This window comes from Camelus bactrianus, chromosome 32 (assembly GCF_048773025.1).
Source record: "Camelus bactrianus isolate YW-2024 breed Bactrian camel chromosome 32, ASM4877302v1, whole genome shotgun sequence".
Lineage (NCBI taxonomy): Eukaryota > Metazoa > Chordata > Mammalia > Artiodactyla > Camelidae > Camelus > Camelus bactrianus.
The window spans coordinates 16,145,685-16,164,852 of NC_133570.1; the positions used below are offsets into that span (position 1 = coordinate 16,145,685).

The 19,168-nt window shown below is 37.3% G+C and overlaps 1 protein-coding gene across 21 annotated transcripts in view; it reads left to right on the forward strand.

The window, feature by feature from the left end:
- The window catches only part of LOC141575745 (ankyrin repeat domain-containing protein 26-like), a 166,353-nt gene that overhangs the window by 134,956 nt on the left and 12,229 nt on the right, over nt 1-19,168 (forward strand). For 20 of the 21 annotated variants that reach the window (XM_074355873.1, XM_074355877.1, XM_074355874.1 and 17 more), the window contains 10 exons: nt 1,320-1,413; nt 3,860-3,888; nt 4,074-4,146; nt 7,516-7,589; nt 8,081-8,222; nt 10,365-10,575; nt 11,755-11,935; nt 12,788-12,922; nt 14,363-14,875; nt 16,334-16,486. In XM_074355873.1, the coding sequence (XP_074211974.1) occupies nt 1,320-1,413; nt 3,860-3,888; nt 4,074-4,146; nt 7,516-7,589; nt 8,081-8,222; nt 10,365-10,575; nt 11,755-11,935; nt 12,788-12,922; nt 14,363-14,875; nt 16,334-16,486 (1,605 nt within the window). The remainder of the gene's footprint in view (nt 1-1,319; nt 1,414-3,859; nt 3,889-4,073; nt 4,147-7,515; nt 7,590-8,080; nt 8,223-10,364; nt 10,576-11,754; nt 11,936-12,787; nt 12,923-14,362; nt 14,876-16,333; nt 16,487-19,168) is intronic. The other variant, XM_074355892.1, reaches the window with a different exon arrangement.

The window sequence follows — 19,168 nt, forward strand, 5'->3', positions numbered from 1 at the left end:
TAGATGTTTTGACTTTAAGTAAATTCCTGTTCCTGAACACCAACTAGCACTAGGCAGGTAGGCACTGAATGTAGCAGTTGAGGGGTTAGGCTGTAGTGGCAGGAACAGAAGAACAAGTAAACAGGAACCCTTTATCAGGGACAGTAAGTCCTTCAGGAACGTGGAGAGCGTTAGGTTAGACAACAGTGGGGGAGTTTGTAGTTAGGACGGGGGTGGAGTAAGGGTGGAATGTAGTAGTCAGAAAAGAGCTGAGTGTGACCAAAGCTGCCAGGTGATGGACAGGAAGGAGCCAGTCACACAAAGGTCCAGGGGAGGGATGTTCCGGACAGAGAGAACAGCAGGTCACGTCTGCTCATCACGGTGCTCCAGCATCTTGGAGTGGCCAGGAAGCAGCAAGTGGGTAAGCGTCCTTAGAATCAGTTTTATAATTGTGTGTAGAGAAGAGAATGTGCATAATAAGGGCCTGGCACATGCAGATGGTCACTAAACAGTGTTCTTATTCTTCCCTTAGTAAAGGAAAGCTTATGGTACTTTTTTGAAGAGCTGCGTAACTACATTTAAAATTTCTCTGCTGTTAATTTAAACGTAAATGTTTTTCTTTCTACTTCGGTACTTTATTCCACTATTTTTCCTATCAATAAAAGTTTTATCAAATAATTGTTAGATTCTGCTAAGCCTTTGTTTACTGAAATGTAGCAGTTTCTACGGTGATCTGTTAATAGTCAACATGACAGAACCCAAGGCTTCTTTTCATGCCAAGTATGTTATTTTAATATTAAAAACAATATCTGTCCTAAGAAACATTTTAAATTTATAGCACATATACTTATTAAAGAATATATTTAAATATGTGTATTTTTAATTTTATTTTTTATTGAAGTGTAGTCAGTTTATAATGTTAGTTTCAAGTGTACTGCAAAGCAATTCAGTTATACATATAAAAATATGTATTTTTTAAAATGTCCTCTTCTTTTGTCGAGGAATGCAAAATGGAATTAGGTGTTTTGAAGTTAATTCTTTGTTGAAATCTGCACATAGGTCAGTATTTTGTCTATGAAAATATTTGCTCTGGCTTTCCATGCTCAGTTTACAGAGTCAAAAGCCAAGTAAAGATAAAAGATAGACTTGATCTAGAGAGTGTATATGAAATTTTCTATTTAAATGTTTGGGTTTCCAGGATATGCTTATTTTGTTTTTAAGTCTAATTGCTTTTAAAGTAGGAAATTAAAAAATAATAATAAGATAGGAAACACAGGTATTTTGTTAGAAAGGGATCAGGAAATCTTTATGCAACTCATTATTAATATTAATTTTTACAGAGTACCTCTGAGATTCAACTACCAAAGCATGTTGGCCATTTATCTGGAGCTGCAGGTCTACGAGAAAAAAATACATTAAATGGACAAACAGAAAGTAAGCACTGTATTTTATAAAAAACTCATTTGACAGAATGTTGATTTAAAACATGGATTTGGATCTATTCTCTCAGCCAAGGAAAATCACCTGTTGAACGTATAGGGAGAAAAAAGAGGAGGAAAGGAAGTAAATTGTGTATCTTATCAGGTGTCAGCAACAGATTAAACTAGAATGCTGTTTAAGGAGCTCAGTTGTTAGCTTTCTTTCAAGATGCTCTGTGACCTGAGGACAGTCAGGAAATCAGGAGGAGGGAAGGAGGGAGCGAAGAATGAGAGAGGTAGAGAGGAGGGGAGTAAATGAAGGAAAAGTGGGGGGGGGGGGGTCCCTGGCAGGAGGTGGTAATGAATGTAGAATAGTTCTTTAGAAGAAGGAAGAGGAGTGTTTGAAATGAGATGGGTGTGAAGTGAGCTGCTTCCAGCACCAAAGCTTGTCCGGGAAGCACAGCAGAATGTTCCACTCCCCCATCCCCCTGACCCTTAGGAAGGCAGCGAGGACTGCGGTACCTGATCACGCAGAGCTGGGTGTGCCTGCCGTGGGTGAGCACAGGCGTGTGTGGTCAGCTGTCAATGTCTGGACCTTCGTGTCATGCAGTGTGTTGCTGCCTTATAGGATGGTGTCTCATAGGCCAACAGAAGAGAGTGGGAAAGAGGAAGAGGGCAGGGTGCGTTCCGGGGAGGTCAGGGGAGCTGGAGCCCGGTAAAGAGTCCACTGGAAAGTCTGCCACTCCTGTTGCAGCTTTTGGGGAAGTGTTACAGTGAGACACGTGCGGCTGGATTTCAGAAGGATCAGTTAAGTCCGAGTGCTGTAGAAGCAGACTCGGTATAGACCGGAGTTTCTCACATTTCACTCAGTCACCTGGGGACCCAGTGAAAAGTGCACATTCTGAGCAGTGGGTCTGCGTTTCTAATAAGTTCTCAGGTGATGCCCTTGTTGCTGGTCTTTAGATCACGCTCGGAGGGTAGACTTGTGTTTAGGGGAATCTGGAAGAAGAGCCACTGGGGAGTTAAAGACACAACAGCATCAAGGAAAAGCATGATTTTGTTTTTCTTTCTGAGCACATTCATAGCCAGAGCGAGGCAAAGAGTTGAAGTAGAAATTAGAGACGTAAGCTACTGCCGCTAAGCAGAGAGGGAAAAGAAGTGGTGGGCATCATCCGTCCAAAGAATAGAGAAGGGGAAGAATTAAGACCACAGATCTAGAGGTACCTTTGAAGAGGAAAGTGAAAGGAAGGAAAGAGGGAAAAAAGGCCGCAGGTAGGTGATTTTGGAATTGAGGGGAAACTTGAGAGAACTCCTTTTCGATGGCATCAGTATATTTTGCACTGAAGCCAGGTTAGATCACTGCCACTCCAGAGAATACTGGAATCAGGAGGGGGCCTAGAATTGGGGTAAACCACAGCCACTCCTCCTTTCAGGCTTCAAAGATACATGTTGTATTGGTATTCGTTATTCAAGTGAGATTAATTTGAATATGAAGCATTGGCTGTGTTGTTGTTGTTTTTGTTTTTTTTTAATGATAACCTAATTTTTTGATAAGATACTTGTTTCACAAAAATCCTTTTAAATATTAGTCTGATTTACCAAACCAATTTTGGAAATAAAAGAAATTAATAGGCTTCATTCCATAAATGCTAAAGTTGTTATTTTCAGTGAATACTACACAGGTTTTGAAATATAAAAGACTTTTAATGTCTAATAATTCTTTGGCAATGAAATTTTTTTTTTGATCACCAGATTTCAATATTGAAAACTCAGTATACATTCTTTCTTGCATGAGTGGATCAAGAAACTTTGACGGCTAGAGGATCCAAGAAATGTAGGCAGACCAGTAGCCCATGTGGGTATGGGAAAAAATGAATATTTTTATGAACGATTATTCTACAAGTGTGTATCCAAGCTGATCAATTCATAACACTTTCTGTGACGAGAAGTGAATTGCACATTCAAATGAACTGCCATCACAACTGTGGACTTCCTAAATCACAGGACGAATTGAAGAGCATGATAAATACTTGTAGTCTAATGGTGTCAGTCGCATGGAAGATGTGCTGTTGCGTTTTACCGTCAGCTTTCACATCTGTCTTCTTGGAGCCGTGACTTGCTCCTCTGATTAAAGATCGCTTTTCTCCTCCTCAGGCAGCATGTTCACCCTTGTATATGTGCACGTTTCTAGTTTGTAAAGTCATTTGAAACATAATCGTACTTTTGAAATCTTAACTGCATGTTTTGTTAAATCTGTATTCCTGCTCTTTATTCAGTACCTATAATGGACTCATATTTCTGCCTTGTTGCTGTCCTAACTGCCCCTGAAAAACAAAACACCGAAACCTAACGTGTTCATTTCCAAAGCAAGCATGAGGATTGCACTCAGTACTAATTGCATGACTGGATAGTTGGCTTTCATATTTACTTGTAATTGATTATGTGTCCCTTTTCGCTTTTAGAGTCTACTGAAAAATATCCTCACCTGAAGGTAAAAACTTTTATACTTTTATCTTGAATTTTTTTTTTTAATGAGGGTACTGGGAATTTAGCCTAGGACCTCATGCACTGCTAAGCAGTCACTCTGCCACTGAGCTAGGCCCTCCCCCCTTGAATTATTACTACAGATTGTATCAAATGTACATTATTAATCGGTTTGTTTCAAAAACCATTCAGCCTGCAGTTGGAGTGAAAGATTCTGTTCCTAAGAAAACAGGAGCAATGAAGAATTTACAAAGATTCAAATCAGGTAAATTTTGCAATACAAATTTAAGCCTGAAATGAAGTACAGTCTTCTTATCCCTAATTCCTTTTATTTTTTCAAATGTAATTGAAAGATGACATAAGTAAGGCAGATGTTATGATCAGTATCCATGTTTGAAAAATATATATAAGCATAAGAAATAGATTTTTAAAATGTCAACTTTGACTCGGATGTTTCTGTTGATGTTGGGAGACACTAAAGTGCTCAGTTTGGAGTCCCTATACTTCTCAGGGATTCTGAAAGATTGATTATTAGGTTCTAAGATTTTTCCAGAGTTTTAAAATGCTTAATTGAATTCTGACCTTTACGTAGGGTAAAGCTTCACTTGCTAACATGTCAGTCATATTTCACTTCAATTATTTCATCTAGTGCTATCACATTGATGATATTTATTTCTGTATTTATTTATTAATGGAGGTCCTAGGGATTGAACCCAGAACCTGTGCATGATAAGCATGTGCTCTACCACTGAGCTATTTCCCTAGCCCAAAGATCTTAAGCCAACTGGATGTTTTGATTAGGAGAGAGTGTGTGTGTGTGTGTGTGGTGTCTTTGATTATTAAAAATGATGGAAGTTATTAGTCCTACCTTAGTATTTGGTAGACATGATCTTTTAAAACAATAATCCTAAAAGTTTTGGGGTTTAGGATATTTTTTATACTATTAAAAATTATTGAGAATTCTGAAGAACTTTTAAGTGGGTTGTATCTATTGATGTTTAGTATATTAGAAAATAAAACTGAAAGATTTAAAAAACAAGCACACAGAAACATTCCATTAGCCATTAGAGCTATGATGTTATCACATGTCATGTATCTGGAAACCTCCACTGCACACTTAACGGAGAATGAGAATGAAAATAGCATTCAGTATTATTGTGAAATTAGTTTTGACCTCCTGGACTCCCTAGATGGAGGGAACCTGGGGCTTCAGGGCTTCTCAGATGGCACTTGAGAACTGCTGTTTTAAACAGGGTTCATGGATGTGAAATGATAAAGGGGCCCTTGTGATGAAGTGGGCTTTAAAGTTCACGTCTACATTTCTTGCCTTTTTTTCTGTAACTCGTCTCTAAAAGTTTAAATCTGACAACTTAATTCTTTTAAGAAAAGGAAAACATTTTTTGTTACGTATTTCCTGTCTCGTGGCACCCTGTACTCTTTGGATCTAGTTTGTACCTAGACTTACCCTATTTTTATATGGAAAAAATTAGTCACTCAAGGCTATCCTTTCTTATATAAGTTTATGATGTTTATCCAAGGCTTAAGGTAAGAATTCTGAAGATATTGGTACATGAGGAAAGACTGTCTCATTGTAATTTAAGTAGTACCATTCAGTAAAAGTTTTCTTAAAGCCCATGTCTCTAGGACACAATACTGTTACGCATATTTAAACATCTGGTAAATGGCTGGTTAGACATACATTTTGTTAATGAAAAAATTCATATGTTGAAGAAATATAATTATTCATAAAGCTCTTACGGAATATAGACTGTTTTATGGAGAGTGATGAGTGAATCCAAATAAGTAATACTAGGAAATTAAAAGTAGGAAAAAGAGAGACAGTGGTTCCCTATGTGAACAGCAGTGACATGTAAAGTACAACCAGCTGGGAAGGAGTAGTGTGTTTGGGGGGAGAGGAGGACGTGGGCCTGCTGCTCTGGGAAGAGAACCCAATAGATAAAGACCGGATGAATATTGGAGCCGTGTCTCTGTCAGAAAATGCAGCGCTCCGTGGCCTGTGTGAATCACAGCTGCCAGAGAACAGAAGCAGCAAAAAAGGTAATAAAGCAGCATAGAGAGCTAGCCATAGTCTACCTGTGCGTGGCTTCACCATCCTCCGACTTTGCAGAGATCATTTGGCAGGATCTCCTCTGTGTTTACTCCTTTTATGCAACCTGCAACGGGACAATACCTTTTGGCATGACATTTACATTCATCCTCTGACCAAAGCAGCATGTTAAATAGCAAAGAGAATTAGGAGAAAGTAAGTTCATTTAGACTAGTATTTAGCATACTCCTGAGAGTGGGTAGGAGAGTGATGTCTAGTTGGGAAATCTAAGTGGACATCCAAAGATTCCCTTCTGAAAATACGGTTTCTTAGCTTTATCTTTATCTAGCTCTGAATTTATAAGTATTAGTTATAGCTATATTCAGTGTAACTGAAAAAGCACCTCTGCAACTAAATATCAAAATATTTCTAGTATATTCTCTGCCTTTCTGTATTTTAGAAGTAGCTTTCCCAGCGGTAGTGGCAGACATTGGGAATTTGCTACACAGGACCTCCTTCTTAACTGTGTCCACATAGTATATCACCTTGTTTTATTATTTTTAATGGATTGATAGGTTGAAAAGGATGTTGGTTTTTAAGGAGTGGTTTATCACTTAAAAATAATATATGGAATATCAATTCTAATTCTTCTAGGATACCTGGTCTGTTGATTAACCACATCTAATGTGTGTTCTACTTTATATACCAATTAATTTAGTGCCTTAATCAGTGATATAATCAGAGCTGTAGTAATAAATCATACAGTATTTTTTCTGCTCCTATAGTTTTATCTTTTGTATCCTTACCTGTAGAATTAATGTCATATTTACAAAAAATTCTGTTATCTCCTATAGTAGTCACTACAAGCTATAAACTCAAAGTTTTTCTAATAAATACTGTTTATACAAAGATACTTTTAAGAGTTCGTCCTCGGCAGCAGAGGAGCAAAGAGGACAGACATGTAAAGAAATAGTTTACAGTTCAGCTGGTGAAGACACACTAGAAAAATCTGTGAAGTACCAAGGTAACTCCAAGGAAAGAGATCCCTGTGTCTCTGCAGAAAGCTGTAATCAAGGACTTCACAGAGCAGGCTGAGTCTTCAAAGAGGAAAAGGAACTTGTCAGAACAATAGAGGGAAACTTTTCAGATAAAGGAAAGATAAAAGCATAAAAAGTAACAGTAATTTTGGAAACCATGAATAACATTGCTCTTGAAGCTTGGTATGTTGTTAAAAACGTACTGTTAGGAGGTAGAGAATAGAGTCTGTCGTGACTTTGTATATTTCTACTGTATTTTTAAATCTCGTTTTATTTCTCTTTGTTTTGTTCATGTCTGGTGAATCAATTTGTGAGTGAAACTTTGAGATGTTTGTATGCCTTTAATCTGGTAACATCTAGTATTTCCCAAATAGTTTGTTGAAGTTTTAAATAATTAGAAGTATTTCTTAAAGAAGCAAATATCCAGCTAAAGATTAAGCTTAATTTAAACTGTCAATTGATGAAATGTGTTTTATGTTTTTATAAAGATGATGCCTTTTATCTAGCTGTTCTAAGTAGTGAAATTTAACTAAGCATATTCATTTTTCAGCAGACCTAGACTTAGAAAGCACATCTGAGGAAGAGCAAGAAAGACTTGATGGAAGTGAAAATAACCACTCACAGGTATGTAAAAATGTAAATTTAAATTTCTTGTTTAATACTGTTTTCTGTGCTTTAATACCACAGTTCAAAAGAAATTGCCTTTCAAACTAGACCTTTAGAGTCAATAAATAATTATTTAATATCTAGTTTTTAATAGCATTTTATCTAGTTACAAAACTTAAAGTATTGTTAGGATCTATAATAATTTATAGTTAAATTTTATCCTTGGAATTGAGGCAAAAAACCTTCCTGAATATTGTTTTCCTGTAGTAAAAAAAAAAATTATAAAAGATCGAGTGGAAAAACAGAAAGTCCTCCTTTGTTGTAGAAACATTTACTTAAAAATCATTTAGAAACACTACTGATAAAGTTAGCCTTTTGACAGAAATCAGTTCTTTCGAGAAGTGTCTGTTTTTGCTCTCATAAAAAGATGGATATCTATCACCTCTGTACACTGAGCGTATTTTATAACTATGTTGGAGACACTGTGAAATAGCATTATTTACTTGTAGGTCAAAGAGCAGATGAATTCTGTGGATGGCCTCGATGACTTAACTCTGTCACCGGGGACAGCTTCCGAGGATTGCGAGTCGCTTTTCCCTAATTATAAGAACACCCTGAGGCTAATCGAACGACTTGGCCCGGAGAGTAAAGGTAGGACCCCTGTGTGACTACACAGCCTTTTTAAGTGTCTCGCGGTAACGTGTGCACACCTAGTACTGCCCCAGGGAGCACGGCTACGTTACAGTCTGCTGCGCCTCAGAAACCCGCTCTGTGTTAAAGCAGAAGCAGACGTGTTGTGCGCTGCCAGCCAGGGGCTGTGACCGTTCCCTCTCCCTGTGCTTTCTGTTGACTCTGCTGCTCCTACGCCTTCACCCAAGGTCAGGGTATCACTACTTCCCTCCTAGAACACTGAAATCACCTCAGGACTTTCTTCTCCGCCATTCCGCCTCCTGGGACCTTGGTCTACACCACAACCATGATTACTAGACAGTTTTTAAAATTCAGGTCTTTGTTACCTCCTTGCCTAAAATCCAGCTCCTGCTTCTCGTAGCTCCATGGTTAAAGGCCACAGTCCTCTGGCTTCATCTTGTTTCCTTTTATTACCCTTCTTTCCACATGAATTTTAGAATCAGCTTGTCAATGTAAAAAAAAAAAAAGTCTGCTAGTGTCCTGGAAATGAGATGTAGATTATGTTGAATCTGTAGATTAATTTGGGGAGAATTGACTTCTTAACAATATGGAATTTTTAAACCCAAACAAAGTTTATTTCTCCATTTATATAGGTCTTCCTTGATTTTCTCGGTAATATTTTAGAGTTTTTAGTGTCTGGGTCTTTCCATCTTTTATGAGTTTACCTGTATTTCTTATTTTTCAGTGAGGTTATAAGTAGTATATTTTTATTTATTTGTTTTAAAATAATATATTTTAAATTTTAGTTTCTGATGATAGAAATACAGTTGATTTCTGTATACTGACTCTGTGCCCTCCAACCTGGCTGAACCCATTTGTTAGTTCTAGTAGTGTTTTTATGGATTCTCTCAGATTTTCTACATAACCAAATGTTGTCAAGCTTTTTCTTCTTTAAACTACTGTGTTACTAAGGATAGTTCACATTTAAGACTTGCAGCCAATAAATACATTCTCTGTCACAGCTAAGCAGCTCTGTCACCGTTGCAACAAGAGTAGCCATAGACAATACACAAGTTAATGGACGTGGCTGTATTTCAGTAAGTTTATTTACCAAAGCAAGCAACCCAGCCCACAGGTTGGAGTTAGCTGACTCGCACCATGTAATCATATTCCCCGCTGATTAGCAGACACTTTTACCTCTTCATTTCCCACACAGATGCCTTTTGGTTCTTTATTCTGCCTGATTGCACTGGCTCCAGTACAGTGCTGAATAGAAGGAGTAACAGAAGCCACTCCTGTCCGGTTCCTCAACTTCCGGGAAAAGCGTTCCGTTTTTCACCGTTGCGTATGGTGTCAGCTGTAGGCTTAGCACGGATCTTTGTCATAGTGAAGACGTTCCCTTGGTTCCTAGTTTGCTGGAAGTTTTTATCAGGAATAGATGTTGAGGTTTGGCAAGTGCCTCTTTTTATCCACTGACACGATCATATGGTTTATTTTTTAGTTTGTTAATAGGATGAATAACATTGATTTTTACGTGTTAAAACAGCCCTGCATTCTTGGGATACACCTGACCTGGTCACGATGAATTATTCTGTATTGTTGGATTTAATTCGCTAATGTTTTGTTTAGAATTTTCACCTCCATTTTCATGACATTAGTTTTCTTTCTTGTAATACCTTTGTCTGGTTTTGGATTCAGGGTAATGTCAGTTTTATAGAATGAGGACATATTTTTTCCTCTTCGTTTTTTGAGGAGAACTTGTGTAGAATTGGTATTAAATTTCCCTAAAATATTTGGTAGAATTCACCAGTGTAACCATTGGGACTGGAATTTTCTTTGTCGTAAGGTCTTTAAATAGGACTTTTGGTTTTTAAGATGTAGGGCTTTTTAGCTTATTTGTTCTTTCTTAATTGAGCTTTTGTAATTCCTCTCTTTCAAGGAATTTTACCCACTTCATCTGAATTGTCAAATTTACTTGCATAATGTTCATAATACTTTGTCATTCTTTTAATATCTGCAGAGCTTAGAAGAATGTCTTCCACGTTATAGATGCTCAATATCCATTTGTTCAATGTATGGATGAATGAATGTGAAAATGCAGTCCTTTAGACACAAAAATTATTCATATATTTTGTTTCTATTTTTGTTTTCCTCCTAATGCAGATTCTGATAGGTTATTGAAAATTCAGGATCCAGTTGATTCATTCAGATCAGTAGAACTTAAAGAATCTGACTCTACACGACTTAGAGGAAAACTTAAAGAAATGGAAAACAAGGTGAACTGGCTACACACAGAGCTGCTGAAAACAAGAGAAGCAAAATCACAGTTAAAACTTCAAAATGTGGAGTGGGAACGAGAGCTCCGCCACATGAGGTACTGAATTTCTTGGTTTTAAAGAAATATTTGAACTCTTTATATTTACTTTAATACTGTAGGTATGTAGGAGAAGTCATAATTGCTAACTTACCTTTTGGGATTTTACAGGGGAGGAAATTTCATTAATATTGTGGAATATGAGACTCTTGGAAATAACACAGCAATATATATATATATGTATCTCCTCATTCTATATTTCTTTAAAAAAAATCTTTGATCCTTCTCTCTCAATTGTCCTCCAGAAAGTTTATATTACTTTACATTCCCACTTGCAGAATTATGAAATGACCATTTTTCTCAAGGCAGAAACTTTAAAAAAAATTTATGCAGTTTGATTCTTAACATATGAATGGATGAACTAAAAAGTAAAGTGGAAAGTGATTACTGGTTAGTTTATTCAGCATCTCTCTCATACAGAGATGATTAGTTAAAAGGTCTATGCTGAAAGCATGGATTACTCTTTACTTTTTAATTACTTACTATGGATCCTGCCTTGTACCAAAAGGGATTTAAAAATGATTAACTAAATAAATAATATTCAACAAGGTAAGTTCAAAGTGTTGCAAAAGAAGAAACAAAATGTAGGGCATCAGGGAGTAGACTCCCCAGCCTCGCCTTGGATTATGCTAATTAGCCGGTCTGTGTTCTGGAAAAGACGCCTGCGGATGTTACCTTCTGCTGGAGATCATGTAGGAGTCCCTGTAATACTTCATGAAGTTGAAATTTTATCTCTCATGAACTTATAAACTTGTTTCTAAATAGCAACTTCTCTTTTAATTAGTAACTAAATCCTCTGTCCCAGTGAAGGAGTAATTTATGACTATGTGGGGGAAAAAGGGTAATTTTCAATTCAAACCTTACTGAATAATTGCAAAATTTCTTTCCTACACTATTGACCAGAGTTACTCTTGACTGAAATTCAGTAGCATTATGTCTTTTCATTGCTACTTTTCAAATGTGTGTGTGTGTGTGTGTGTGTGTGTGTGTGTGTGTGTGTGTATCTTTATGAAGAGATTGAAGTGAGGAATTTAAAATGTGAGACTTAGAATTGAAAAAAAAATTGAGAACATAGAAATTCCATTAGGGTAATAAATCAGCATGTGAAGAACCAGATCATAAAATGAACTTTTTATTTTCTAACAAAATAAATTTTAAGGTAAGCATATTTCACTGCAGATTCACATTAGAACAAGAAACAAAGAAGAAAAATGCTTATACATTATATGAAAAATCTAAGGATGATTTAAAAAGAAAAGAGAAACAAGACAATGAGCAAGTTTACCTGAAACAACAGCTTGAAAGCACTGCCCGAGCACTCGAATGCAAACCGAAGAGCGTAAGGAATAAACCAAATCAGGTAAATTAGTCTTAATGTGAAAGTTTCATATCTCTAACACTGTTTCATCAATATTATTTATAATATTCTTTTGAATTAATCTATATTTTCATTTAAAACAAATAAAAGTTATCTCATCCTAAATATGAACTATGACATTTAGAGCTTAATTTACTAATTTCTTGGTGTTCTTGGCATCTAATAGATGCTCTGTGTCTTTTCTGAATGAAGGAATGGAAGTTAAATGGAGCTTAATCATTAACATAAGGATTGACTGTTTTGGTCCATTCAACAAAGTAACAAGTCTAATTCAAATCCATGTGTTAATTTTGGCTTTTTGAAGTTAAAATCCAGGCTAAATCACCTTGAGACTATGATGGAACTGGTTAAATGCCTTATAAAGAAATTTTCTTTCACTGGGATTTCAAAATTTGTAGATACTGACAGACATATGCAGAATAGATAAACAAGATTATACTGTATAGCACAGGGAAATATATGCAAGATCTTGTGGTAGCTCACAACAAAAAACAGTCACAATGAATCTATATATGTTCATGTACAACTGAAAAATTGTGCTCTACACTGGAATTTGACACAACATGGTAAAATGACTATAACTCAATTTAAAAAGTGTTTTAAAAAGTTTTTCTTTCATGGTACTACATCCCTTGTGTTTTTGCCCTGTGATAAATTTAGCTATCATGTATATTAGAATTTGAGTTATTTATGTGCATTAAAGGTCCCTGTGCTTAAAAAGGCTACTTCTTTTTAACAGGTTTAAAAATTTTTTTTGAACGATTCCCCTTCTAAGCTTTTTTTTGACTTTTTTTCATGGTATAAAACCCAAAACCTAATGTAATATGTCTCCAGGTTTTAGAAGAGCGAAATGACGCTCAGAGACAACTTTCTCAAGAGCAGAATGCCAGAGTAATACAAGATGAAATCCTGGCCCATCATCTTTCCCAACAAAAGGAGGCAGAAAAGGCTAAGAAAATGAATGCTGAGGTATTTTCTTTAGTCATCTTCAAACGTGTGTGTATGAATTTGTATACTTACATAGTTTAAAAACCAATACTGTAGGTACCCAAAGTATAGAGGGTTTTAAAAGCCTATATATGTAAATATATTTTCTGGAGGTTTCATTTCCGGTCTATTGGATAAAGCAATATTTTGAATTCAAGTCCACTTGCCGGCAACAGTGATGTAGTGACATTCACAATGGCCTCATCCAAGGAGAGGCTGTTAATATTGTCCATAGGAATTGATGAACTTTCCATTATCTCAAAACTGTTGCTACTAACGGCAGGCATTCCAGTTTCTGGCAGTGATCTCACTCCTTTGATAGATGATTGGAGAGGTTACTTTATCATTTCCAGTGATGGTAAGGAGGGAAAAGTATAGCCAGCTCAGAAACCGTAGTTTGGGTGTCATTCTCCTACGTGTGATAAAAAGTAACGCTCTGCTCCATGTGGTATCCGATTTCAGTACAAGGAGCTTTCGAATATAGTGATAGATACGCCATAACCTATACTTAATGATAATTTATTTATATCAGTATTTTATTTTTAATAAAACAGTTCACTGTATTTCCCTGCTATTTCACATCCATTACTGTTATAAACACCATGAAGAAGAAATAAAAATTATTGCAGAAGCAAATAGTCTTCTGGTTTTCTAAGAAGAGCTCTGTAAATTTGACCTTCTTTACCTTTAGTGTATTCACCATTAGGGAAATAGAAGGCTTCTCTTGTGTTCATGTATTTATCCTAGAGAAGTAGCTTTGGTTTGGTGTAAGAGTCAGAGAGTCAGAAGCCCTGGGGGAAACCCTGCAGCTTGCTTGTGTTTTTAACCCTTTATTCCAGAATTGTCACAGCTAACTGAGTTAACTGATGTTTGTAGACGTGCTTAGTACAGTGCTTAGATTTATCACTTATCTGTAGATGTAATTCTTGTAACTCGCTCTAAAAATGTTAGAAAGGGAGAAATTCTTTCCTCAGGAAAGAATTTTTTAGGAAATCTAACCTGTCCCAATTTATACAGAGCTAAGGCTCTTACTTTGGGGGTAGCTGTAAAGGTTAGATGTCAGATATAATTTTTGAGTGTAGTCAGATTTATTCACTTTCTATTTTAAGCCTTTTGGGTTTGTTGTATTTCAGAGAAAGAAAGGCCTTTCCGATTCTGAGCTTCTTAAACATCCTTTTGTGGTTTCTTTTTTACTTTCATGGATTCACTGTCTTTAATTAAACTTTTGAACTTTGGGGCATTTCTGGTTGTTTAAAGTTTGAGATTTGTATCCACCTTAAGTTTTTCCAGTTGGATACCCAGTTACTGCAAACTTTTTGTTGTATAAACTTAGAGATTAGTCTTTGACTTCAAAGGAAATTATGATATGTCAGTTTATTGCGTACAGTTCAAAGAGTAAGAGATGAGGGGTTTCACTTACAGGACACAATGGATTTTGAGCTGTCTGACCCAAAAGATAGCAGCGAGGTGCTTCCTCAGCAACTTCCTGAAGCTGAACGTCAATTCCGTGGCCCAGAAATTGAGCTCCATCCCAGGAGAGATGCTCTTAGACCAACGACGTTGGTATTAGAATGTGTGCGTAGAGACCGAGGCCAAGCCCAGCGTTCAAACAAGGAAACTGAACCCTTGTCTCAGAGCAAACAAGGGGAAGTCAGCAAATACACTGGGAAGCAGGCGTTCTTGGAGGAGAGAGTATGTAAACTACAGAGTGAAAACACGTTGCTTCGACAGCGACTGGAAGTTGCTCAAAATGAAGGCGGAAGCGAAGAGACAATACTTAATGCCCCACAGCTGTTTCTGGATCACATGGGAAAACTTGAAGCCATGAGCAGACGAGTTCTGATGCTGGAGGAAGGAAACAAGGAGCTAATCGATGAATGCAGATGTTTAAAGCACAGACTGTGTCAGTATGAAACTGACAGAGCAGAAATGGAAGTAAGTACCCAGAAAGGGAACCAATTTTCAGACTTCCTCAAAGAAAATTCAAAGTAGTATCTGATGAAAGCTAAACGTTGAAACTAGTTGAATATATGAAATGTGCGGGCTATAAATATATACACTGTAAAACAGCCTAAAGGCATTTCTTGTATCCAGCAAACAAAAATTAGACCTGAGAGGTGCTTTACTTTGAGTAAAGATGCCGTGTCACCTGAAATTCTAAGAGATTAAGCTATAAGTTGTTGACAGGTACAGGCAGGTCTTAGCAATTTATACTGCCCAAATCATTTTAATCTTTCTGTCACCACATTTTAGTATCGTGAAGCAGATAAATGAAATGGTCAGACCTAAAATGAGTATTTTGAAATTAAGATTCAGTTGTGTGAACAAAAAAGTAAACAAAAAAGAAAAAAAGAGAGAGAGAGAGAAAAGATTCAACTGTGTGGATTACCTTGACAGTTAAATCCAGATTTCCCAGATGAACTGATGTGTAAATGCTGTATCTTGCAGTACTTTTCCTTCAGTAGCTTTTCATACATTTTTAGTTGATATAACTTTATTTTTATTCATGTCAATTGGAATTAAATTTAGAAATATTTCCATCTCAAATCATGTATTGTTATGACCTCTCCACTCCTTAAAGGCATCTACTTTTCAGTCAGTCATAATTTGGGACAAATGTAAATTTTAGCAAAACTGTGTTTGACTTAGTCTCCCCTGTTCTATTTATAATTTACTTTGAACATTTTTTCAAATAATGTGCTCACAGTTCTCATTGCAAGGCTCAGTTACTGTCATTTGGATCTAAGTTTGTCCAGTACAGAGGAACTGGAGTGCTCTGTGATGTTTGAGTTTGGCACTGGGGTCCCATTTTCAGACTAAGCAGGAGCAGCCAGAGTCCTGAGTGGCAGGAAGGGAGTGAGTGGGAAGGGTGGGGGGAGCTGTAGGAGCTGCAGTCCAGGAGGCAGGGGAGGCCAGGTTGTCTTGGGTCCCCAAAGGCTGTTGGAATAACCTCATTTTTATTGTGAGATGGGAGTCTATTGGAAGGATTTAAACACCAGATTGAATATGTGAAGAACTCTGAACTTAAGCCTCTAATGAGAAAGAGGGAGAATGTTCCACAGTGTGGAATTTACCACCACTCATACCACCCACACACCCCTTTCTGTTTGAGACTTCAGTGGGGGTAAAGCTTGGCCACTTCCTGGAGGGGCAGGGAATGGCTGGTGGGGCTGCATCCATTGTCTAAGTTAACTTACTGTCAATAAGGCAGGAGGGTCTCGCCTTCTGTGTCTTTAACGAAATTCAGTAAACAGGAATGTGTGCCTATGAGGAAAAGAAGGTGAATTGATGTCTGTGGGGATAGTTCTCAAAGTCCATTTTTTGGAGTTATATATTATTAAGTAACTCAATGATAAGGTGACTTGAAATTCAGTAACAGAGTTATTTTTTTAGGCCCGTATGAGACAGCTTCAACAAGAGCTGACTGACACCCGAAAGAAAGTGTCCATGTTGGAAGCGTCCCTGGAGGTGACAGCACATCATCAGAGTAATTCAGAAAACAAGAGACGGGATGGAGAGAGGAAGTCACATGGAACTGCGAACCCAGTACGTGTGAAATTGAGCACGTCGGCCGTGAGTGTGCAGCGCAGAGTGTTGCAGGACACGAGCTTTTCAGGGACAGCTTTCTTTTGCATCTTCATTATAATTACACTTTTATTATCTTTATAATGCACTTGTTTCTTAAACTTTGACTTTCATTCTGCCATTTCTTTATTTTTTTCTTATAATATTTACCCTTAGAGAAGTTGAGAATTATATCTCTTTCCTCACAGAAGTTAACTTTTTTTCCTATTAAACAGTATTTTTTAGTGATCTCTCACCACAATGAGGCAAGCTAGATAAAATCAGAGGTATGATAATGTTTCATGGAATGTTCCAGAAAATTGTCATGTCTCATCTTCACTTTTGTGAATGGATATAGAATCTGTGTGTATTTATTTCATGGATTTCAGAATACCTTGTGCTGAAAGGTCATTATACAGACCAGTTGAAGTTAGGCATTGCCTTCATTTTCTCTTCATTTTAGACATGTTGTCAAAGCATGGAGAAGTTCAGATCACGTCTGTACACCCAAAATAGAGAATTAAGAAAATTGTCTAGATCCTGCCTTTGGATTTTTTTAACTTTGTTGAGATATAATTCACATATTATAGGGGGATTGCATAACTCAAGTGGTTGAGTACATGCTTAGCATACACAAGGTCCTGGGTTCGATCCCCTGTACCTCCTCTAAAAATAAATAAGTAAAACCTAATTACTTCCCTCCACTAAAAAAGAAAAAAATTCACGTATCATATAATTCGCCCATTTAGGATGCATAGTTAGTATCTCCTAGTATATTCAGAGATGTGCAGCCGCCACCACAGTCAATTTTAGAACATTCCCATCACCCCGAAAAGAAAGCCTGCATCCCTTGGCCATCACCCCCAGCACCGCAGCCCCCTCATCCCCCGGCAACCACCATTCTGATTTCTGTCTCTATAGATGTGCCTGTTCTGGGTGTTTCCCGGGAATGGAATCTCATGCTGTGTGGTCCTTCATGATTAGCTTTTTTCATTTGACAGAACGTCTTCAAGCTTCATCCATGTTACAGCGCTTGTCAGTATTTCCATTTCTGTTTATTGTCGAACATTACTCGGTTGTGGGGCTAAACCATTTACCCATCCGTCGATGGACCTTTGGGCTGCCTCTGCGTTTTGGCTCTTGCTAACAATGCTGCTGGGAACATTTCTGTCCAAGTTTGGGTGTAAACATGTTTCCATTTCTTTGGGGAACAGACTTAAGGATGGAAATGCTGTCGTATGGGTCGTATGGTAACTGTTTAACCTTTTGAGGACCTGCCATACTGTTTTCCAGAGCGGCTGCACCATCTCACATTTTTATCCAAAGTGTATAATTCTCCCAATTTCTGTGCATTCCTGTCACCGCTGGTCATCAGCTCTCCTGGTGGGTGTGAACTGGCATCTCCTTGTGGCTTTCATTTGCATTTTTCTGATGACTAAGGATGTTGGGGATCTTCTCGTGTGCTTATCCATTTGTGTACCTTCTTTGAAGACCTGTCTGTGTAGGTTTTTGCCCATTTTAAAATTGGATTGTCTTTTTATGGTTGACTTGTAAGAGTTCTTTTGTATCCTGGGTGCAAGTCTTTGATCAGATGTAGGATTTTCAAGTATTTCCTCCTGCTCAGGAGCTTGCCTTCTTACCTTCTTGTTGGTGTATTTTGAAGAGTAGAAGTTTTTAATATTGATGAAGTTCAGTTAATCTATTTCTGTCTTTTACTGTCCTAAGAAACAAGTGCCAGATCCAGTCATGAAGACACACGCCTGTGTTTTCTTCTAAGAATTTTGTAGTTTTAGCTTTTTCATTTTGAGTTAATTTCATATATATATTGTATGAGGTAGAGGTCGAATTTTGTTCTTTTGCATGTGGATATCCAGTTGTCCCAGTACCATTTGTTAAAAAGACTATTATTGTCTCATTCAGTTATTTGACACTCGTATTGAAAATCAGTTGACTGTAAGTGTGAGGGTTTCTTTTAGATTCTCAGTGGTGATGCATTGATCTATGTCTGTCCTGTGCCAGTACCAATTCAGATGTTATGAGAACTCTTTCTGAGTCTTCTTGCATATTAGCAGTTGTTTTACATAATAATAAAAAGTCAGTGTCGTGGAATGTCTGTAACTACTTCTGTGGAGACGGGCTGCTTCCTGAAGGAGCCTGTGGCCAGCTTATGCCTTGCTGACTCTGTGACATGACAGAAAGTAGGCTTGCAAAGATAAAGTCCATTCCTTCCCCCCCATTCAGGCCTTTAGTTTCTCACCCAATTCCTCCCACTTCACTCCAGTTTCCATCAAATCATGGTCACGGGATCTGCTGACTCAGTCTGCAATATACTTCATTATGTTGCACTCATTATAATTCATAGACTCATCCACAGATTTCACTATCTAGAGGCAAAAGATTAAGCCTGGAAAAGATTAATTCAACCTTCCTCTTTGGAAGCCTCTCTAATCCATCATCTTGCGGTTCACAATGAAGTCCTCTTTTGGCTTGGTTCTTCTATGTAACACTGGTGCCGATCTTGTTCTTGGTGTAGATCCTGCATTCTCAGCTTCCTGTGTCTACCTCCTTTTACTTAAAAGGAGAGGTGCCTAGCTGTATTCTATAGCTTAATGCATAATTAATGAAATAAATATTTCATCCCATCCAAGGAAAATTTTCCAAGAG